The sequence below is a fragment of the Oryzias latipes genome, chromosome 8 (assembly GCF_053564925.1).
Source record: "Oryzias latipes strain Hd-rR chromosome 8, Olatipes_Hd-rR_3.1".
Lineage (NCBI taxonomy): Eukaryota > Metazoa > Chordata > Actinopteri > Beloniformes > Adrianichthyidae > Oryzias > Oryzias latipes.
The window spans coordinates 11,847,501-11,871,996 of NC_136244.1; the positions used below are offsets into that span (position 1 = coordinate 11,847,501).

Consider the following 24,496-nt stretch of genomic DNA (forward strand, 5'->3'; position numbering starts at 1 on the left):
AGTGTGGTACAAGAAAAACTCCAAGTGATGCCTGTCATGACGTCGTAGATGTAACAGACCCAGATGCTGAAACCCGGAAGTAACTAACGTAGAGTATGAATTTGAAAAGGTTTATTTTACCAACGGTAAATACAGTTTCTGAGGGAACGTGGAAGTTATTTCCTCCATGGAATGATCCTGATGTTCTTTGAGCTGATGAGGGTGAGGGGGCGACGCGTGGACGCGTCGGACCGTGGAGCCAGAGGGAGCGAGGTTTGGACGCTGAGGACAGCGGGACCAGCTTGAGGTGAGGCGTGGACGCCGAGGACGGCGGGATCAGCGTGGAACCAGCGTGACCAATGGATGAAAACCTGAAGGTGAATACAAGGCGAGGTAAGTAACATGAAATATATAACATGAGCTAAGACTAAAAGGCCAGGCATAAGCACCGGAGTGAGTATAACGGACTGGCGCTGGATACTGGTGAGAAGCTCCCTTATGAAGGCCGGCAGGGTGATGAGGAGATGAAGATCAGCTGGTTCCAATCAGCGGTGAAGGAGAGCTGTGGGAGGGGGAGGTGGACTGCCAGGCACCATGACAATGCCACCACAAATGGGCACACTCCAGTGCTATCGTCTGGTGCTCCCAAGTATGGGTGAATGCAGGCGGTCAATGCTGGAGGGGATTCAACATGAAGTCAAACCAATCATCTGACACCCCCAAAAGTCTGTGGCAAAGAGCCAAACAAAAGAAAGACATGAATGAAATCCAAGTACAGCATAATTCTTGATGTACCACAAATTGAAGCATTTTGGAGCTATCCAGCTGTGCAGATTTGAGCCAGATGTCAGCTCAGACGAAGAAAATGAAGACGTCCATGGATCGAGTCGTCTGATAGGTGCATCAGAATGGAGCGGAGCAGGGAGCTTGTGACCTGATGATTGTTGTTTTTAGGTCACAACTACAAACTTTTTCGTCTGCTCCTGATTTACAACAATTTGAATAGATAAATATGTCCTCCATTGTGAAAAAAATGCTATAATAACATGTCAAGTACACCATTTTCATTGGAGTGGGTCTTTAAAGCACTCCTGAAATTGGTAACCAACTAGAACTAAAAAGGTACTTGGGTCACAAAACATTAGGTAATTCATAAATGAGCAGCCTTACTTTAAAATCAGTTGCGTATTTAATTAGTGGCCAGTGGAAAGATTTCAGAACAGGACTGATGTTGTTTTTCTCCTGATTCTAAAACTCAAGCGGCAGTGATCTGAATGAGAAGCAGACTTTTAAGAAAGTCTTCTTTGAAAGAGTCAATAGAAAATTATTACAGTCCAACTTCAGCATCTTTAATTTATTTACAGTTCATTCCGTGAATAGGTGCTGAATCCCTGTTCATTCATTTTCAACCTTAAAAAAGGGTAGTCTTTTTAAGTGTACTACAAGGATACTTAATTTAAGTCTAAATTGTTTCACTACTTTGCACTATAAAGTGCATTTGTCATTTTGTATGTTGTACAATTTCAAAAGAGCTGTGAGAATGAAATTGATGAAAGAAAAATGATAAAACTATGAAAACTGACCTTCAGCTGTCTGGTGCTGGCTCAAAACAGTCGCAGTGGGCCTAAATTTTCTTTTTTATTGACAAAATTCAAAACTATACAGCATTTTTCCCATTTGGAACATTCAAATCCAAAAACATGAGGCAGTTTGGGATTTTACAAATAGAAAACAAGAACAAAGTCTAAGCAGCACATGAAAACAATATAATAATATAATGAAATAGAGTAATGAGTAATACAAATAAATAAAAGATAGACATATAAAGCCAAACTAAAAGAAGCAATAAACAAAACTTATTAAAATAAAATAAAAAGAAACAAAGGCATTAATCCAGATAAACCGATAAGAAGTTGAAAAGTTTTATAGCTTTCTTATTATGTATTTTTTGAAGGGATTTAAAAAAAAGCAGGACATTGTTTTTGAAATGCAAAAAGTTGGGCTTTCTTTCATAAAATGACATTTGTAAATATAAAAAAGATCTAAAATAACAAAATTATTATAAAAAAACTGAGTATTATTTTCTTTTTTAAAATGCCCGATTTCAATGTTGAAAATTCAGGGATTACGTTTTTTTGTTGAAAGCCAATTAATCATTCCAGAAGATTTTAACCAAATTTGCAATCATGAAACAGGTTCTTTTGAGTTTCAATATCTTTTGCACATAGGGGGCATAAATTACCTTGTATATTAAATCTGATACGTAAAAATTCCTCACATGGATAAATGTCATTATTGTTTCAAAATAGACTGTTTCATTTTTGGAGGTAGGGGAAACGAAAGAAAACATGATCTAGTGTGAGATGTGTCTGTTTTTGAAAAGGTTTGGGACATAATTTTACTTCTAACAGGAAGTGGAAATAATTTAGCTGTCAAGAAGGCTCTTAATAGTTTGTTATAGCATTTTTATCTGTAAAACATTTATTATCAATTAACAGTTTTGAAAGTTGAGGTAAAATTGATCAATTTTGTACACTTGCTTTGATTAAATGGGTTAACTTTGTAGAAATTGCTTTAATAAGTCTTGACTAATCTATGAATGTGCAATCCAAATTGTACTTGTTCTTTAAACAGTGGGCTTAAATTCTGATTGGGAAAACTTTTTCTCCTGCAGGAGGCCTGGCCGTGCGCACACTTCCGGTTTGCGTGCAATGGGCGGAACCAGCGGTATGACGGCTGACGCAAACTTCTGTTTTTTTAATTGAACCGCTGCTCGTTCACAACCTAAAGCTCTCTGACGTAATGGACCTCGTCATTCCTTCACAGCTTCAGGGAGACTCCAAAACTCTTATTTTGACATTTCAATTCACCGTAAGTTCCTTCGTCCCTTCTTCTTATACGAGGAAAGTAAATCTGCAAGTTTTTTTGACAAACTTATTTTTTTGAAAGTATGAATTTGTGTCGGTTTATTTATTTTACATTTTTTATTTTAATCCCTTTTATTTGCATGACTTCTTTAATTTAATAGGATGAAAATAATGTAGTCTTGTGTTGGTGTTTGTCGCTACGTTAGCTAGCTTAAAACCAAACCGTATGTGTGTTTTCAGCGGGTGAGAGTCAAAGATGGTGCAGGAGTACCAGTCTCCTGTCCGGGTCTATAAGTACCCCTTCGAGTTGGTCATGGCGGTGAGTGTTTCTGGAGTTTTCCTCGGGTCAGTGTCGCTGCTGCTGCGTTTGAAATGGAGTCAAGAGTCCAAGGTTTAGCCGTGGCAAACACTTTAGTCTAAGTGATTCAGCCTCATTAGCCTCCACTTAAAAAAATGCAATTGCTCAGTCAGAGGTTACCTCGTTTCGAGGCTGCTTTAGTTGTGGGAAAACACAGTTATTAGCCCGGTTGCATGCTGGGAGAAAGCTGCTAAGCAAAGCTGTATTCAACGCTAAATACAGCAGCACTAAACATATTAGCAAAGGGTCTGTTTGGAATATGGAGCTCGTTTAAAGTTCTTCTGAAGTTTGAAGGCTTCTTGCTGCATCTCATAGAAGATCTGAACATTTAAATGAACATTTTTGCCCCAGAGCACTTCATTAAAGTATGGAAACTAAAAACTTTAGGACACTATGATTATTACCTTATATGTATATAGCCATTTCTGTTGGTAAGTACAGGTCCTGATTTCTAACACACCCAGACAGACAGATAAAGAAGCAGGTCATCAGGGAGGAGAACAAAGCCAGTAAACCGTTAGAGGACGGCGCTTATTCAAGCTTTTTTTTAGGCTTTAAGAGGTTGACCCTGCTTTCTTAGCTGAATTGAAACCCTTTTTTGGGTTAGTTTTTAATGTCATCGTAGATGCTGCATTCAAAGACTAATAGGGAATCTCACATTTAATGTACTGATTAAAAAGAAATCTTCAAGAATGTGAACTGTTACTGAAACAGTCTGTTTTTCTAAATCTAGGTCAACTTTCTTTTGTCTCTTGTGAGGATTTGTTGACAACAAAGCAAAATATAATCAAAAGCTTGAAGCTGTGTAGAGAAAATCATGAAGGCTGGAAGATTACACTCTGACACGGTCCTTAAACACAACAGATGCCTTTAAAGTCCCTCTCTGATCATCTTTTGATCTATTTTTAAAGCAGTGGTCTTTTATTTATGATTATGCTGCAGGAGCGGCAGGAGTTTTTAAAGAAATTTTCCTCTCAGGTGTGGGCGGGACCGTTGGCACACTTTCCGCTAGCTTACAGCCCCTCACACCCCCAACCTAACATTATTAATGCAACAATAATGGCGAGCAATATTGGAGCTATCCAGCTGTACACTTTTGAGCCGGTGTAGGTACCACAACCATTCGGCCTGCAACAACCGTTCAGGGTTCTTATGCTAGTGCTGACGTCACATTATGTGATTGGCTGTCCGTTGGTCCGATGATGTGTCAGAAAGTGATTGGTCTGGACATATTACTAAACTACCATAGAAGAAGATATTATGCGGTCCGTTGTAAACAAACAGACCTCCGACACAGATTAAGATTATCTTCTTAAAGGGCTTTTATTATTGTTATGATTATTATTAAGTGCATTTGCAGCCGAATGGACTGCCGTCCGAACCCTTCTCCAGACCGCACACTATAACAAAAATCCTTCCTTGCCTGTGAACACTAAGCTACGAGACTCCAGCTGCTCTGATCAGAGAAAAAGGAAATGTGAAAAGCAGATCTTCACGCTGCGTAGTTTGTCCAAGTGGGGTTGGGTGGCAGTTTAGCTCAGGCGGTAGAGCAAGTCATCCAACAAACGAAGGGTTGGCGGATCAATCCCCGCTCTCCCCAGCCAGCTGCCTCCCGACTATGCAGCTCACCGCTCCCCCCAGGGGATGGGTCAAAATGCGGAGAAGAATTTCCCCATTGTGGGATAAATAAAGTATCAATTATTATTATTATTATAACCGTAGTGGGACGTTATCCTCAGTCGAAAGGACCCCGAACGGTTATTGCAGGCCGAATGGTTATGGTACTTACACCGGCTGCCAGCTCACTTTTTTGTTGTATTTAATATCATTACATATGGTGCATTCAACAAATAGGAAATCTTACATTTTACTTGGTTACGAAAAAAAAAAACAATTGAAAACCAATTAATTGTGATGTTTTTTGTTTTTCTTTTTACTTTTTAGTCTAGTTTTTCTCAATTTAGGTGATTTTTTTTTTTTTTTTTTTTTTTTTTGCCTCTTTTATAGATTAATTGCCAACAAAGCCAAAAAATATTTAAAAGCATTGCAGTTATAAGGAGAAAAATAAGAAGACTGGGTGATCACACCCTGGCACGGTCTTTAAACACAACAGATGCCTTTAAATCTGAGCTCTTTTCATGACATTTCTTTATGTTTGGAGTTAGTGATCACTTCAGGCACTTAAATACAAATAGAACATCTTCTTAATATCATCTGTAATATTCGTTTCGCCTGCTGTTTTCATTTTGCCTCATGATGCTTGGAAAAAAGGAAATTACGGGGAGAAATGTTTATTAAAGCTTTTCTTTGTCAGTAAAAAGTTAAGTCATTGCGTAAGGTGATGTAAGCCAAAATGAAAAGGTCTTATCAGAGTTCATCAGCACTAATCTGCTTTTATGTAACAAAGTGAATTCTGATTTTACTACTGATAAAGTGACACAAATTCAATTTTTTAAATAGATTTTGGTAAACTAGCTTCACTATTTAGGCTCTTTTTCTCACCCTGAAATCTTTATTACCGTGCTTTAAAGTCTTTAAAGAATCAGGAATTCTGGGTAAAGCAAAGGTTGCATAAATGAAAAAATGAATATAGATTACAAGGAAAAGCTGTTGTAATTTAAAGCCTTTTTCATCCTGTTCAGGTCTGTTTCCTCTTCCTCAAAGTTACACATTAAGCCAAAGCCTTGTGCAATGTCTTCAATGTCCTCAAATACTGTTTATGCAGCGACTCTGCGGCTCAGGCTTCTTTACCAGTCAAAGTTAATATGATAGACTGTGAAGTAATTATAGGCTTTTCATGTGAACGAATCTGTGTTTAAAAAAAAAAAAAAAAACTTAATAGCTCTTGTGAGAAGCATAAAGGAGAGACGTCTGCTAGCTTTTCCATTCTTCACGCAGGGGTCTTATTAGCCCCGGGTTAAACCTGTCACGGACAGAACATAACTCCAGACAGAGGTGCTCATCAGTGTCCAGAATACACCGTCAAACCTGCACCCAGTCACATCAGGGACGTCCCTTCGCTGACATACAGCAAAAAAGAAAGGATTATGCAGATTCAAGTCCCACTTTGATCATTTATCTATTTTTCAAAGAGTTCCCGGTGGCCTTTTAATTATGATTATACGGTTTTTAGGCAAAATCAAAAAACCAGTGTTGTTTTCTAGGACATAATTTCTGCAGCGTGGCAGGAATTCAATAAACTACGTTCACATTTGAAACGCTGAACGTGCATTCTTGAATTTGGGTTTAGGCCATGGCATTTACACTGGTCAAACAAGGAGGGTCTTCTTCTTCTACTGTTCCACTGTTTCTATTGCTCATGTTCGCCACCTACAGTTAGAAGAGGCTTTGTAAAATGTCAAAGCGGTGCAAATCTCTCAAATCTTGGCTTTTTCTTTCACAGCTCTATTCTGATCTATTAAAAAGACTTGGTCCGAATCCAAATGCTTCCTCTAACCTAATGGCGTCTCCCTACCCCTTCAATTTTAGGGGCATTTGGAGGGGTAGGGTGGTCAAAAATAGTTTTTTTAAGTGCTAACCCTCGCAGCAGTGGGACGCCGAAACCCTCAGCTGCGAGAGTGTTCCGTGTCGCGCTGTGCCGCGGTGGCGAAGCACATTTCTTCAGATGGGTGAGCTCTGATGCACAGACGTTTAGATTAAATGTATGTAATGACTTTTTGTTTTAGCATGACCCTTTTAAAGTTACAAAACGGATGTTGTGTATTTACCAGCGCTAGCAGCTATTGATGACGTCATGAAGTGGGAGTAATGTTGGAAGACACAGTTTCTCATTAACTCTCCGTTTGGAGGACTATATGCAGGGCTAGAGAGAAGCCGTAGGGGAAGAATTCAGATTCGGCCTTTGTGTCATAATTCTGTCTGGACAAAAAAACACGTGTGTGCCGACATGTGAATACGGAAGCCCAAAAAACCTTCCCCTTAAGGATTTGTGAGGTTTTGGGTCTACCTGACGTATTTTCTACTTAAAAAGCTCTTTTTCAAACAACGTTTTTTTGTCGTCTGCTCCTGGTTCACAACAATTTGAATAAAGAAATACTCAGAAATGCATTTTTGACCTTAATGTCCTCTATCGTGAGAAAAATACTACAAGAACATGTTAAAAACTTTCAAAACATAAGTCAGAGCGGATCTTTAAGCAATATTAGGAATGTGTTTTGGATATAAAAAAAATTAGGTAATTACAAATAGTCTACAGTTGTTCCCCAATTTATGTTTAAATGTTGAAGAACATCAGTCTCAAGTAGAACAAAGAGATCCATAGTCTTACAATATGTTCTGTTTCTTTGATTCTGTTGATTGAGCCTCTGAACTGTTCCAACTAATGTGTGTTTATTACAGAAAAATAAATGTGAGTCAGGAGATAAAAGAATATTCGATTGCTTTGAAAACTCAACTGGATTTAGAAATAAAGAGAATTATTTTTTTTCCTACAGACCTACTTGATTTTATTATCAAATTTCAGCTTTTGTAAACAGTGTTTGTACGTTCATGAAAAACCTGGAAATGTTTGAAAGAAATAGAAAATGGAATTTCTAGGTCCTTTTTAAAAATGTGTGAAAATGACAACTACAGTAAAGTTTTGGAAAAACATGAAAAAATAAAATAGTTTAACTTGAGATTTGAATTTAAATAGTGGCAGAAGTTGAACCTCACGCTATTGCTGATGGAAGTTTATGTTGCCATAAAGCTGGTGTTTTTCATCAGGGAAATGCTACAAAATGCCGGAAAATGTGGCTTTTCAAGGAGAAGTATCAACTGTAACTACTAAAAGACCCTGACCAGATTTTGCATAAAGCAGACTTTGCTCCAAGTCCTTCGACATCAGCAGAAGGCAGTTGGTCAGAGAATTGTTTAAAACGGGTAATGATGGCATTACTATGGAAGCGTATTGAAGCGTATTGCATTCAAGAAAAAAAAGCTTTTACGCAAATCTTTTATGTGATTTTGGTTCTACAAAAGCAAAAAACTCCAAACATGCTGAGCACTAGCCTAGTCTGCTCATGAAAACTATTAGATGAGTTGCAAATCAAAGTTGAAAAGCCACAAAGTGTCCGTGTCATTAACCTGATCCATTCTGTTAATGTTCTCGTCACCATATTCCTAGTCTAGTTTACTTACTTTATCCACATACATTACAGAGCTAAACGTTGGATGTTTCCTATGACCCCACGCCCACGTAGTGTGTCTGGTCAACTTATATATTTCTTTCAGAATTTGTTATAACATTTTTAGAATATATTATGGTGGTACACTCTGAGAGAAAGAGGAATAATTTCTGTGGAGTTTGTTTTGACATTAGTGACTTCTTGTGATGTTTTTGAGTTTATTTAGGGCATGTTACTGAGAAACTGCTATCGTTTGTTTGGGGTGTTTTTCTAGACTTTATTGACGGTCCCTGCCTGCCCCTGCTGCTTCACATCAAGGCAAACTCTGGCTGTAACTCGGTTTCAGACAAAAATAAAACGGTTCATACTGGTCATAAAGGAAACATGCAATGTTCTGCTCTGTAATGTTTGTGGATAAAGTAATTAGGAAGAACAAACCAGACTGGGAATATGGTGACGAGCACAGAAACAGAACGGATCATATTTATAACGCGGACACTTTGTGGCTTTTCAACTTTGATTTGCAGCTCATCTTATAGTTTTCATGAGCAGACGTTGTTAGTAAGTTTGTAGTTCTTAAAAATATAAACGAATATCACAAAATTAAAATGAGAACAAAAATCATCATTTTTATTTTTAATTTTTTACTTGAATGCGATATGCTTCCATGCCTTAGTGCAGTTAATTTCTGTAATGTCTTTATTCTTAGTTTTGGAAATTCACTGAAAGGATATAGAAAAGTTGTGGAAAACCATTGCTAAAAAAGTTTAGGAACCCTGTATAAACCCTCAACAATCTGGAAATGACAAAAGGCAGCTGTCCAGATCACGATCTCCATGTCCTATCTTGGTTACCTGTTAATATTTTGCCATTTGAGTCGCACAGACAGACCGTTTTTACTGCACATCCTGCAATGACTGTCTTGTGACTCCATCAATATTGACAGGTGAGGGCTGTTAAACAGATGGTCACATGCCGCTCCATGCTTGTAAAAGCCGGCTGTGCTGGAGGTTGTGAGCGTTCACAAACATAAAAAGATTCATGTTCTTGAATAAACACTGGGAGCTACTGAATGGTGTTCAGTCAGCAAATAGTTTGACAAACGGGTTAGAAATGTTTATGGAGGATGTTTCAAATGCAGGAGAAAAAAGCCTATTTGGATAAAACCTGTTTTCCGTGTGTGTGCCCTTTTCCCGTTCAGGCATATGTGCGGAGATTCCCAAAGTGCGCTCTGATCCCAATGTTTGTCGACAGCGAGGTCATCAACCAGAGTCGAAGCCAAGACGGCTCGGTCCTCGTGACCGAGAGGCGCTGCACCATCGACGTGGACGCCCCCCGGCTTCTCAAGCGGGTACATCAGTTCAGGGTTAAAGCAAAGAATAGAGACATTTTCTTTAAGCTGGTATTTGGCTGGTGTTAGTTTTAGATTTGATTGCAGAAGAAAAAAAAAAAAGATCCCAGACACATTTGTTTTCTCTGCTTGCAGATTGCAGGTGTAGAGTTCCTGTACTTCATCCAGAAGAACACTCTGAACTACAGAAACAGGACCCTCCATATCGAAGTCCACAATGAGACATTCTCAAACCGGGTCATGGTCCGCGAGTTCTGCAGCTACACGGTGAGCCTCAGAGTCCTGCACGTTTTTTACTGCTGTCTGGTTTTGTTGTTTTCTTCCTGTGATGTTCAGCCCCTTGCACTCTCTTGTGCCTTCAGGAAATAAATCTGATGCATTAATTATTCATTTTTTGTTTCATGATGTTGTCAAGATGCAAAACAAAAGCGTTTTGACAGTTTTTTGGGGTGTTGTTGTTCCCTCACAGGTTCATCCAGAGAATGAGGACTGGACGTGCTTTGAACAGGCAGCAAGTCTGGATATCAAGTCATTTTTTGGCTTTGAGAGCACCGCAGAGAAGATAGCCATGAAACAGTACGCTAGTAGCATAAAACAGGTTTGTCTTTACTTTTCAAGGTTTTTTTTGGTAGATATTTATACCACCCATTTATTCGATCAATTCTATTCAAGCATCATTTTATATATTTTCCTTGAGTTGTTCCAGGTCAACTACTTTTAATACAATATAAACCGATTTTTGTTTTACTGATTATAATATGTTAAGTTTTGGACTTTTAAAAATAGATTTGGTTAGGTGGAAATTTTAAATAATCGCCCTTTTGCGCTCATATAATGTGTAATACTGCTAGGGTGAAAGTATCTCATTAGCTCGTGATGAATGCTAATTATTTTGCTATTTCAACATTTGGGGTTTTGCAACTTTAAATCAAACTTCAAAAATGTGTCACTGCAGTCCTCTTTGTGATTGCAAAGATGATTATTTGTAGATATATTATTTATGAGTATATGTTTTGATAAAAAAACAAAGTCATCTGTACAATTATCATTATTATTTTTTTTTAGAAAGTTTTTATTTAGTAACTATGTCTATCAAAACACTAGATTACTGCTGTTGTTTTCCTTTTTTTTCTTTTTTTAGACGCCATCTGTTTCTATTCTTTTTCTTTTGATAAACTAAGCTGCAAAAGTATCCATTTGTTTTGATAGACTTGCATATTAAAGATTACTATTTTAATAGTTCACAATGTTTACATTGAATATTCCCATCATACAAGTATCTCAAATGCAGCTGGTATTCTAAAAGACTTGTTCAAAAAAAAGATTGTTTCAGCTGAATGGAGGAACATTTCTTCTTGTTTGGTGGTTACATGATCCTCAATTGAACCTCTGCTGTTGTGTCAGGGTAAAGAAATAATCGAGCATCATCTCAGAGAGCTGCAGGAAGAAGGATTAACTCACATACCTCGCTGGACCGCCTCCGCCGAAAGTGCAAGGCCGACCTTCTCTGCTGCCATCCCCGTGAACGCTGGCGGGGAAGGACAGGCGGGTAACCCAGCTACAGAGCTGGTGGCCGGTTCACCCGATGGTCTGTGTGCCCCCATTCTGAGGCAAACAGCTCCATTTGAAGCATGCAATATGGCTTAACTCTTGGTTTTGAATGTGTTTTGGCCTGTAGATAAATTGGATGCTGACTACATCAGACGTTACCTTGGTGATTTAACGCCTCTGCAGGAGAGCTGTCTGATCCGACTGCGTCAATGGCTGCAGGAAACCCACAAGGGCAAGGTCACGTATGCACAAACGGCACTCTGTGCAGTTCTGCACCTTCCTCTCCAGGCTCCTCGTGCAGCTTCAGCTTCAGCTTCTGCTGAGCTCGTATTTCCACACTCAAATCTGCTGCCTTGTTCAGATACATTCCTGGGAGGAACACCTCACCGTTACAGTGGTTAGCCGTTTTCTAGCGATCCCTTTGGCTGTGCGCAGTTTGATCTTTGTATACTGGCCCATACTCAACCTGCCAGGATTACCACGATTAAGAGCAAGCTCTGATGATAAGACACTTCCCTGTAAACAGCCGCCATAATCCAGATGAGGTAATAAAGCATGTTTGCCTTTGGTGGACATGCATGCATGTGCCCCAGTTGCACATTTTTAAAACCTGCTGGAATTGTCGCCGCATTTTACAACACAGACACATTCCCTTAATGTTTTACGATACACAACGCCCAGGGTCCCAGTTGTGCTCACAAAGCAGGAGGACTGGAGGAAAAAGGAGAACACAGTTTTGGGTTGGAGAAGACAGAAAAGCTCAGAGGATTAGATTTTGTGAAGAGTGAAGGGATATTATGTGGGCTGGAGTAGGAATAGGAATATTAATACAATGTCCTATATGCAACTCATGTATATTTATGACTTTTTTTTTATCACTTTTGGGTCAATTGTTAGAATATGTTGTTTAGAATTCGACTTTATTACTTGAGTGTGTTTTAATACTTTCCTCCTAAGCAAAAACTGGTGAGTCAACACGTCTTTTAGTTTCCTAATCCAAGCATACATACCCAAACACTTCTACTCGGCTCAGGTGATTTTTATTTTATTTAATTCATTTATTTTAGCTGAAATAATCAGCTTTAGCCCTATTTTATAGTCTTTGTCTGGAAGAAGTGAGTTCTCTCTCATTGGTTACCAAGGAGACCAGCTTTATGCAGCTTCGACTCCAGCTATACTGTAAAGCACTTATACCAAAAAGGCTTGGACATCTGCTTGCTGGGATTCGTGCACTTTGATCCGTCCTGAGGAAGAAAAAAAACAGTAAAAAAAATAAAAACCAAACATGGATTTAATCCAAAGCAAAAACAAAATTGAGTTTGCAGACAGTGTTAAAGAAAAAGAAATGGGGCAACAGATTTTTTCCGCAGGGACCCAATAGGAATCTGAAACTATAATTTATATTAGATTGGTGCCAAAAAAAGCTTTGTTGTCATTATTATAATTTTTAAATTATAGTTTTTGCTAAAATCATATATATTTAAATATTAAACTTATCTTTGAATGCCCTTTTGACCTAAAATAGCTCAGTACTTGGTATAATACTTTTAAAAGCTTTTAGGCCTAATTTTAAGCATAAAGATGGATAAAGGAAACAAAAGTATAAAGTTGTTGGGTCTGAATCTTTCCACATGCTTATCAGGGACTGACTGCTGATCATTGCAATCTAAATTTTGACCTTTAACCTTTATGTACAGATTCCAAAGGATCAGCATGTCCTACGCTTTCTCAGAGCCAGAGATTTCAATATGGACAAGGCCAGAGAGTTCCTGTGTCAGTCTCTCACCTGGAGGAAGCAGCACCAAGTGGACTTCCTTTTGGACACCTGGGAGCGCCCACAGCTGCTTCAGGACTTCTTCACTGGAGCCTGGCACCACCATGACAGGGGTACTAAACAGTTGTTCCTAGAGCATTATCAGCACACCTATCAGAAGAGGGAGGATGTAGTCTTTTCTCTTATCTAATCTACGTTTCTGAAAAAGAACAGGAAATTATCGACCTTTGTATGAAGTGATATTTATGCCAAAACATTGCAGACAAAACCTTCTAAGTAGCAAATGAAAATAATAATTATTTGCTTTCAAAAAATATTTTTGCATTTGCAACACATACATTTTCACATTCGTTGTGTCTCATTTCGCTTTCTCTGTATCTTTGATTTTGCGTTCTCAAGTGTCACTGTACCTTGACATAACTGCCGTCAAACAGCCTGCTGATTGGTAGATTCTATCCAATCAAATCACCACATTTCTCTAACATTGTTTCTGCTACTGAGGCTCAGACACCGGACCGGCTCTTTTTGCCTCTTTGGCTGAAGACAAATTCTTTTTCATCACTTTAAAAATAATTCATCCTTTTTTTTCTTTCTTTTTCTTTTAGCATTGATTCGTTTTTAATTAGTCAAATTTGTGAATTTATGGCTGAGGAGCTCCTGAAATGGTAAAATACGTTTACCTGCTGACAGTACGCTAAATCAACAGGTCTGTGTGTGATCTGTGAATCCTCCGGAGCAAAATATTGGTAAAAAGTTTGATTGAAGCATTTGTAACCTTTATGTTCATTTTCACAGTGTCTTTATTTATTTTATTTTTTTTAAGAACTCGTGAGCGTTTGTCCAAGAAAAAAATATTACTCATGAAAAAGTGCTATTTTATCTTAATATTTCAACATTTATTCATGAAAATAAAACAATAGTTCAGATACAAATCTTAATAGTAATAAAATGTAACTTTCGGCTGGGCGGAGTCGGAGCTCAGATCGTTTCTTTTTTTGCTGTGGATATTTTAAAGACGCTGGACGCCAACTAGCGATCGAGGGTTTAGGTGGAAAACGAGTCAGACGCTGAAAGACGCTCATAAATAATTAAATAGATATCGTCCTGACAGTATTTTAAATCGATACAAAAATCGCCAAATGAAATATCGCGATATATTGCTGAATCGATTTGTTTGTTTTCTTTTCCTATACCTCTATTGAAGACTGCAGAACACTGGTCAAACAGAACCAATACAAAGTCCAAAGTCTATGTATCTCTACAAGTACAGTCAGTGCGAGACCGAGACACTTGATTGGTTGGAATCTAGACCAGGGGTCACCAACATATTATGTTACGCCCCTTTTTTGGTCTAGGGTTACCTAGAGGGGCATAACGTAAGAGTAAAGTTTTGGCCACCGAATTTAAATGAACAAAAGCACCAAACGAATGTCTCCATACAAATAACATAATTATTTACAAATTAATAAATAACAAACAACAATAAATTAAGTTGAAGCTAAAAGGCTTCAGGGTGAACCAACGCCAAAATAACAAACAAAACTCCAATTTATCTAAGCCCAGAAACACAAAACGCAAAGAATTACAAACTGCAACACAAACTAAATCAAATGGTGGACAGTGCCAAGCTTCAATGGAGACCCGTTTTAGCCAAGCTCCCCTCTCACAGGCTGGAGGTCCACAAGGTGCTTTTCAACGCTGCCTCCATCAGCTTGGGTCCAAATGGAAGCCACACCCTTTCCAGCACAACACCTGAAAACAATCAGGCATAGACATACACACACAAAGATCCACAAAAAGACAAAGTCCCACTCTGGTAGAAATCAAATACACAAAACCCAGAATAAACAGAACAAACAAACCAAATATGGCCACAGCCGTAACAGTATTTCCCGTGGGCATCCATGCGCACGCGAGGACCACTGAAAGCGCCCGCAAGGCATGCTGTAAAAATGTCCCAGATCATAACATAATTCAGTTTAAAATTAAAAAGTTTAGTTCCTGTTTGGAACAAATTAGGGGAGCAATGGATATCTAGGTTCCGGACACTTGCATGTACCACTGATTACCCTCCATTTCTCGTGTGCATCATTTAAATGAACTGTCAAATTCACGTTAAAAGTTCTTGTTTTAACATGCGTCAAAGTTGCTGCTTGACGTTTGTCCAAAAGTGTGTCAACGCCTGTGGGAGGAGCTTCTGTTCAACGCATTTCTCTAACTCGCCTCGGATAATGAGAGATCCAGTCATATTAGCCGCTGCTCCTCTGTAACCAGTGGGAGGGGCTTTATAGCAGCAGGGGAGACTGTGAAAGAATGGAAAGAAGTAAATTCCCCTGATTCTATTCTCTTACTTTTTGAAATGTTTTTTTTTCAAGATGCAGTGTCTTTGGAAAAATCCCAGAAAGCAACCAAAGTTTCATATGGAGCCAGTTAGGCCTCTGTGAAGTCCTCCCACCTAAATGTGAAATGATCAGACAAAAATCACAGAGACCCTTGATAAAACTAACAGTATTAAGCTGAAAATGTTGCACATGTTAAATTGTCATTCATCAAGTGTTTAAAAAACTAAAAAACTTGTCCTGACTAGAAGATTTGTTTTCCGTGGCTTAAAAAGTTAAATGATTTTTTTTTTGCACCACCAAAACAAGAAGTGTTCCTCCTGATGTTCAACTGTTTAAACAGATAAACATAAATAGATTAACATTTCATGTTTATTCATGTTTTTCTTGTCGTTACTGTTGCTGAAACCATTGATTAGAATTGTGGAAAATAATTACTATTGATATGTGAGCAATCAATTAATACTGTTAGAATAACTACTGCTAATTATTACTATCATTACTATTACTATACTAGTCGATGGTTGTTGGGTTTTTTTTTGGGGGGGGGGTTGCAGTAGACTGGTCCTGTGTAGCTCAGACCCCATAAAATAGCCCTCATCCTCTAAAAGGTTGGTGATCCCTGATCTAGACCAATCAGCAGGCTGTTTGATGACAGTAAGGTCACACTAAACTGAAACTTATGAACGCAGAAAAACGGGGAGAAAGCGCGATGAGATACAACGCACGATAAAACACTTCTGTTGCAGATGCAAAACTATTTTTTGAAATCTAAAAAAATGTTTTTGACTTTGCCCTCTCATTCTCTACCACCTTTGGAGGTGATTCCCATTTTGACCTTGGGGTTTCCAGTTCATATTCTGCACACATGTTCCTGTATATTATTCCAGCCACTTGATTGTGGCGCTCCATGTATGCTTTACCTGCCAGCATCTTACATCCTGCAGTTATGTGCTGGATTGTTTTAGGCGCCTCTTTGCACAGCCTACACCTTGGGTCTTGTCTGGTGTGGTAGATCTGAGTCTCTATCGCTCTGGTGCTCAGGGCTTGTTCCTGAGCTGCCAGGATGAGCGCTTCAGTGCTGTCCTGTAGGCCAGCCCTTTCTAGCCATTGGTAGGACTTCTTGATATCAGCCACTTCAGTTATGGTCCGCTGGTACATCCCATGCAGGGGTTTGTCCTCCCAGGAGGATCTGTCCTCCAGCACTGCATCCTCTGTTATCCATTGTCTGAGACATTCACTGAGCACACTGTCAGTTGGGGCGTTGAGCTTGATGTAGTCATGCATCTTGGATGCACATACAGTGATCCCTCGTTTATCGTGGGAGTTGCGTTCCAAAAATAACACGCGAAAAGTGAAATCCGTGAAGTAGTCAGCTTTATTTTTTTTAATATTTTACAATGCAATACCGAACTATAGAATGAAACCAAAAATCAAAACCTGTTTTAAAGCCCAAAATTTGTTTAAAACAATAATTTTTATGTAGTAATACAAGGTTGGAAACATTGTCACTGGCGTATTTTCACAGTCCCAGCTGTGCCTCTTCGTCCTGACTCCGCTCCGCTGTAGCGTCTGTTTCTACTGAAGGCGCAGGAGTCTTTCTCCGAGAGAACATTTTTTATGGGTAGTTGTTGGCACTCTTTCTTTTTCTGAGCAAGAAGATTTTTTTAAACGGAAATGCCACCTTCGATTATATTTGAGAACTGCAATGAACGACTCATCAAAGGGTCCCATTCTTGTGCCGTGCGCTGAAGTTCAGTGGCCATTCTCACCAATGGTTGCTAAGCGACCAAGTGTTAGTCCGTCCTCCTCCTCTTTATCAGTGCACTGTAAAAATATCCGCACTGTAAAAAAAATCAGTGAAGCAGCAAAGCCGTGAAAGATGAAACGCGATATAGCGAGGGATCACTGTATATACATACATGCATATTTGCATATACACACATATATGCATACATACATACGAGTAATAATCAGTTTTGTTTTGTGCAAAGGTTGAAACTCTGCTTGTGTGTGTGTGTGTAGATGGGCGTCCTCTATATGTTCTCCGTCTGGGTCAGATGGACACCAAGGGCTTAGTGAGAGCTTTAGGAGAAGAGGTTCTGCTGAGACAGGTGAAATTCGCTCATTCCTTGATGTTCTCAAAGAAAATAAATGGTTGTTTTCGTGGTCGTTCCAATGGTGTCGACGTTACACAGGTTCTGTCGCTCAATGAGGAAGGACTGAGGCGCTGTGAGGAGAACACCAGAGTTTTCGGTCGACCCATAAGGTATGTCATTTTTGTTTGGTCGTAACGCACATTTTAAGTTTTGGGTGAGTTGAGAGTTCCACAAGTTGAGAAAGTTTCAGCAAAAAAACAAAAAACGCTACTGTAATGCTACATTCCCTCAGCAACGCATTTCCAAGCGGCTACTTGGACATGTGGACAACCGTTTTTTTGGCTCTAAGTACTAAACGCGTGGCCAGTGAATGCTCATTACCAAATAAAGGGCCTCTATCATGTAAAATCCAACTTTTGAGCTTTAAAGTGTACTATAATGTTCATTCCTCATGAACTACAACCCCAAAGCATTAGTGGATAACTTAATTAAGAAGAACAAACCAGACTGGTGAGATGGTGAGGAGCACATAAACAGAACGGATCATATTTATGATACGGACACTTTGTGGCTTTTCAGCTTTGATTTGCAGCTCATCTTATTGTTTTCATGAGCAGATGTGGTTAGTAAGTTTATTGTTCTTTACCTGTGTAGTTCACTGATTCTGGAAAGACGGGACAAAACACGTCCCACATAAAAAAAGTTTCTTTTTTTAAATAAAAATCATTAATTCAATATGGATTGGCTCTCTTCACTATGTTAGATCTAAAGGGATTGTGAATACTGGTGTTATATTTTAGGCTAGATAATTACTTTTATTTAAGATATGTTGGCTTAAATGTACGACTTGTGATCAGGCGCCCTATGCTATTTCTCTTGTCCATATTAAGTCTTTAAGATTTCTATCAAACTAAAGATGAGGGTTAAAAATGTCTAAAAACAATAATTATGAAAATCAAAACATTCTTTAAATAGTACAAAGAGTAAATGGAACAGATTCAGTTTTTCTGAAGGTCATTTGTCCCGACTCTCAAGAATCAGTGAGTTCTTAAAAATTTTAGAACAAAGATCACCCGTGTTTTTTTAACTTGTATATCATAAATAAATCATTCTTTAGTGTGCCAAAGGTAATCTATTATCATATATGGTATATGGATATAGTTTACTCTGAATCAGGTCAAACTTTGAACTTTCAGGGTTAGATAGTGAGGTATGGACGACGTCCCTATTAATTCACGGGAGCGGCCAACCGTTTGATCATGGAGAAGGAGCCTGACGGCGTCTGAGTTTGTTATTCAAATACAGATAAACGAAGGCCCCTCTTCTATGGAGTGATATTTCTGCCACCGTGTAACACACAAAACTTTCTAAGTTGTAAGTGAAAATATTAAACATTTGCTTTTCAGTATTTTTTTATTCTGCTTTGATTAAAAAAAAAATCAAAGCAGAATTAAAAAAAAATTGAAAAGCAAATATTTAAGATTTTCAATTGCATCTTAGAAAGTTTGTGTGCAACATGGTTGCAGGAATATCACTCTATACTCTTCTTGCATGATGGTAATCCATATCCTCCATTGCAAGGATGCGAGTTATGAACCGAGCCGCTTCCACGCCACGTCCAACTGTGCATGGTGGTCATGCGCTAGTAAAACTTAGCAAAAGGAGAAGAAGCCTCTCCCTGCTTGTCCAGTGTGACACCATGTGCTTGAATGCTCTTCAAAAGCCTGGTGTGCACATAGCTTTAGGGGAAAAGTTTAAGTATGGCAGCCAAGTGGTCCATTTCCATTAGATATAGTTAGTTTCTTCTTAATTTTCTTAAACAAAAAGTTCACTCAAGGTACTTTCTGATTAAATGTATTAACACTTAAATAATAGCGGTTCACTATCATGTGGTGTTTGTTTTGGATGGATGGATGGATGGGTTGGTGGGTTGGTGGATGGAGGGAGGGACAGATACTGTATTTGACATTGTCAATAAAATTTGAATAAATAAGAAGTGCATAATTTAGTCATTTAAAAACAATGAATTACAACAAATGAATATAAAACTACTAAAAAGTATCTAAAGGTTTGAATGTCCCGGTCAGCTGTTGGACGTGCCTGATGGACCTGGATGGCCTGAACATGCGTCACATGTGGAGACCAGGAGTTAAAGCTCTGCTGAGAATCATCGAGGTGGTTGAAGCCAACTACCCGGAGACTCTGGGCCGCCTGCTTATAGTTCGCGCTCCGAGGGTTTTTCCGGTTCTGTGGACTTTGGTGAGGAAAAAAACCCAAAGTGGCTCCATTTAGCTAACAATGTTCTTTTGATTGTTCTCCGTGTTATGGAAGAATGCGCCAAGCCGCTGAAATGGAAACTCTGCACAGTGGATGCCAGTTCAGCCTGCAGATATGACCGCCTTGATAAAAAGGAGAAATGGAGACGAAGGAAAGAGGAAATCAAATGTTGACAAATAAAGATAATAGCTGTGTGATATGCAGAAGCAGATCCCCACGGGGGATGTTTGAGCATCACTGGCGAGCCTTTGTGCCGCGGAAAAGGATAGTAATAGCCAGACACTCAGACATGAAAATGAGGAGCCGACTCCAAACACACACTGCCAACCATGATGAAACGCAAAAAAGTAAATCATTCTAACCTGAAAATGATGTATTGGAAGGATTAATTGTGCAAAACCTAGAGCAGTTTATTAAACTAATCAGGCAGTTAATCTAGCACATTTGAATTGATAAACATGTTTTTGTCATGCCATTTGTCCTTCACATAATGCTGCGTCTCCAACATCCGCTCCAGGTTAGTCCCCTGATTGACGAGAACAGTCGGAAGAAGTTCCTTGTTTATGCTGGAAATGACTACCAGGGTCCAGGAGGCCTGGTGGACTACATTGACAGAGAAATCATCCCAGACTTTCTAGGAGGAGCCTGCCTGGTGAGTTCTGCTGCTCACCAGAATGAGTTCCTCTGTGTATGAGCAGGAAGAAATGTTCATGTAGTGCTTGTAATCCTTATGTATGCGCATTCAGCTGCTGCTGACAGTTTAAAAAACAATCCTTCCATGACAAAAAGATGGTAGTTTGTAATATGTGTTATTGTGTCCCGCAGCAGTCCCGGACTGAAAGGACCAGATTGTTTTAACAGTCTGTCTTTCTCGCTGCGGCTTAGAGCGAATATTTTGCTCCTGCCATATATGGGAGAAACCGCTGTGGAAACATCACAGCAGGACAAACAGTAAAATAAAAAATAAAAATGTATGGAGCCAAAATCTCTTACGGGCTCAGAAACAATATTTCAAAATCCACTAACGAAACTAGAAAACATGGAATATTCAAAGGAAGTTTTAAAATTATTATGGGATGGCCACAGTACCTACTGGCCATGTTAAGGCAAAACAGGAAACTTGGCAACTTTCACATTTCCGCACATTAAAGGAAAAAAAACGTTTCCTCTTCGTTCACATGCAGCTCTGAATTTCTTACGAAATTTCACACGTGTCGTCAGCTGGAGTCTACAGCAACAACCAAAGTTTTTTTGACCTCAGACCACGGGATGAAGCCGCCATCTTGAATTTTCCTAACAAAATTGCCTTTACTACTTTTTACAAATTGAAACTCCTCCTAGGGATGTTGATCTGTCCCCGTCTCACTCCTTGAGCACCATTGGGAAGCTGCAGGGGGAAAGATGCTGTTTTTGAGTTCGTAGACTTTAAACGGTGTTAGCGTGGCGAACTTGCAAAAGTGGCATTTTTCTGTTGCTCGCACGTTTTTTACTGGGATATTAGGAAAATGTAATGCACGGATCCTTGGCTCAAGCTGAACCAAACGATATGTCCTACAGAATGAACGTATTGGGAATGTGTGCGCGTTTAACCAAAAACGTCCGTTACCAAGGAAATCCAAAAGTGTACTTTTCCCAATTCTTCTGAAAACTACACAGCTGCTCTGACCAGGGTGGCAGGGGCAGAAGGGGGAGTAAGGGGCGTATCACAGTCGCTCGGGTCAAAAAGGTGTCTGCAGGGGCAGGTAGCGCCTTCAGGCCATACACACTTTAACTTATTAAAGTCTTTCAGATGAATCTCTTTGAACAAAACCTTTAAAAATAATTTTAAACTTTTTTACGTTCGCACCATGAATATCAATACAGCTTCTTCATTACAGCAGTACAAATTTTCTACAGCTAAGCAGCCATTATCTCATTCTACTAAAGTATTTCTGACTAAAAGAATAGTTTAAGCTCTGCAAAAAGTTGAATCTGTAAACCTCCTGTATTTCTGACCTATGAATCCACATTCAAACAGCTCACTTAGTCTTCTCCCCTTCAGTGTGACATCCCTGATGGAGGAACTGTTCCCAAATCTCTGTATAGAACTGCAGAGCAGCTTGAGAGTGAGGAGAACTGCCTGCTGACTGACTGTATCTACAAGACTGCTAACATCTTCAAGGGAACTCCATTTGAGGTGCTGTCTCAACTATGAGCCTCCTCAGGCTGGATAAGTGTTACACATGGCATTAGGTTTGAAACAAGGGGGTTTTATGCACTGTGTTATGCTGCCCCCCTCTGGAAACCCCTCTACAGTGCATCCTCACTGCCAAATACACGTATTTCATTTCTTTCTATGCTTGTACAGATGCTGATTGAGATCACGGAAGCCTCCTCTGTCATCACATGGGACTTTGACGTGTCTAAAGGAGACACGGTTTTCAACATTTATCATTCCAAGAGGATTCCTCAGCTTCCAAAAAAGGACACTCTGGGAGCTCACGGCATCACGTCTCTAGGTTCTATGAACACTCAGCTGATAGATAAGAGCTGGGTGCTGGGGCAGGACTATAGCATGGTGCAGAAGGCTCTAATATGCAGGGAGGGAGAAAGTATACAAGTAAGACCCAAACTGTTAGAGGAAGGAAGTGCTCAGTTTTTTTGTATTCCCGCTTCATCATTGTTGTTTTGAAACAGGGCTCCCACATCACACGCTGGCCTGGTTTCTACATCCTCCAGTGGCGCTTCCACAGCTCTGCCGCCGGTGCTGCCTCCAGCCTGCCGCGCGTGGACGATGTGCTGGCCTCCCTGCAGGTCTCCTCCCACAAGTGCAGAATCATGTACTACACAGAGGTGCTGGCCTCAAACGACTTCAGGTTAGACTCACCTCAAAGACCCACTCTCATGAAAACAGTCCCACCCACAACTCAGAGGAAAATGGATGCTGGTTTATTTATTTTGGCTAAAGACGGGATCATAAAGACCACTGAGAACACTTTAAAAATAGATCAGAAGACGATGCAGTGGGTGTTTAATAGGCAGATTAATTTGAATCTTTTTTTGGGAAAAATTAATTAAGAGTTTAATCCCGAATAATTAACAGGAACTCTTTAAATCTTTTGGTCTCTATTTTCCTTAGGGGATCCCTGAGCAGTCTGGAATCGTGTCAAAGTGGTTTCTCACAGCTTAGCGCTGCTACGACTACCTCCAACCAATCACATGCCAGCTCCACTCTTTCAAGGTAGCATCTGTTCAGCAGCTGTTGGAATGCAACAGTGGACTACATCTACATGCCTTTTAGGGCTTTGAGGACTTGGAGACGATCAATAAATGTGATTAAACTGTTTCCATTTCATTGATTTTTGGATTTCACTAGAGTCCATTTTTATTGACCGATCCTTGAGCTTCATGCGTGATGAAGGAAATACTTAAAGCATTGAACATCACATGTACGTCCTCTGTTTTTAGGAATTTTTTATCCTACAAAAGAGAGCAAGTCTGGATGGAAAGAAAAACACATTTTGATGTTTTGCTGCTTTTATCCACTAGATGTCAGTGTTTCTCCTCATCTGTAACGGCTCTGGGTTCTGCTGTGGAACATCTGGGCTCACAGGAAGCTAGAAATGGTCAAATGAAAAAAGTTTTGCTGTAATATTTATGTCTCAAGAGATGATGTCATTTTTTAAAAATCTTTTGAACACAGTTGGAGTAGTAATGAAATTAATCATTTTTGAATTTATTTGTGCCTTAATTATAGATAAAGCAATAGATCTGCCATGTTTTTTGCGTATTTCATTGTTTCATAAACCACTTCCCAGATTCCACTGAGGGCTGAGTTTTCTGAATCACCTCATTGAAACGCTAAATGGCGCTCATCCTATCGTGATCTGGCCAGGAAGACGGCTCATTTGCATACAACTTTCATTTTCATAAACCTATAAAGTGCTTCCAGCCAAACCTTAATTGAATTTTGCTTTTCTTTGCAAACCTATGTTGCTGCTTATCTGAACACAATTTTCAATCAGGTAAAATGAGTTTTTTTTCCCTTTCCCCGGGGGGGGGGTGAAGTGATCAAACGGAGCGCTTCCTGTAAGCATGACAGGGTTGTTAGAGCCATTAGCGGCTGAAGAGGTCTCAACTTTATAATAATTCTACTATTCCTCCTTTTCTGAGGCTTCAGAAAAACATCTGAGAGTTTGATCCACTAAACATTTGCTCAACTTGATGTAAAGAGATAAGGAGCTCCTACTTGCGCAATGAAACCCCTCCAAACTCTGATGAATCAGGTTATTATAACGGCACTCAGTCTGAATGACACTTCCGCTGCTTTGTGTTCTACAACAGTGGCGCCTCAAGCAAAACCTTGATGCTAGCTCACATCATCACCATGGTAACTCATCAATGCAGCATTGTTGGTGCACCACAGTTGTCATCCTAAATTGTGTTGGCATGTTAACATGGTCACAAGGCACCAAGAAAACTTGGAAGTTTCTAGCAGAATGTCATATTAATCCAATATATGTAAAACACATTTTACTTTATTCATAAAGTTTCTTTAATCATCAGGCCCAAAGAAGCTAAAAAAATACTTTTTTTTAGCTTAAAGTAGTCATTTGGTCATTTTACAAAATCATAACAGTAAAAAGTATATACATTATTTTGATATTTTCTGTTTTCCCCACCACTGTTAAGCCCCAATCCATCAGATTATCTGTGATCATTAGATCATTCATGCGTTCAAGCCCTACACCACTTTTTAACATTTAGACATTCAGACTGACTATGAATGATTGGCT

The 24,496-nt window shown here is 39.3% G+C and overlaps 1 protein-coding gene and 1 long non-coding RNA gene across 2 annotated transcripts; one reads left to right on the forward strand and one right to left on the reverse strand.

Annotated features, from left to right (window-relative positions):
- Nucleotides 1–96: 96 nt before the first annotated feature.
- Nucleotides 97–2,729, reverse strand: LOC105354591 (uncharacterized). The gene is made up of 2 exons (XR_002290702.2): nucleotides 429–2,729; nucleotides 97–350 (listed from the first exon to the last, which is right to left on the reverse strand). It is a non-coding gene; the product is annotated as an uncharacterized LOC105354591 (long non-coding RNA).
- Nucleotides 2,650–23,524, forward strand: sec14l1 (SEC14-like lipid binding 1). Its single transcript, XM_004071539.4, has 16 exons — nucleotides 2,650–2,850; nucleotides 3,087–3,165; nucleotides 9,532–9,681; nucleotides 9,817–9,948; nucleotides 10,151–10,279; nucleotides 11,086–11,269; nucleotides 11,360–11,469; nucleotides 12,930–13,119; nucleotides 17,371–17,459; nucleotides 17,544–17,614; nucleotides 19,532–19,703; nucleotides 20,239–20,373; nucleotides 21,763–21,897; nucleotides 22,069–22,320; nucleotides 22,398–22,576; nucleotides 22,840–23,524. Exons 2-16 carry the CDS (start codon nucleotides 3,103–3,105, stop codon nucleotides 22,943–22,945), a joined length of 2,097 nt encoding a protein of 698 aa, XP_004071587.1. The 5' UTR covers nucleotides 2,650–2,850; nucleotides 3,087–3,102; the 3' UTR covers nucleotides 22,946–23,524.
- Nucleotides 23,525–24,496: the final 972 nt, after the last annotated feature.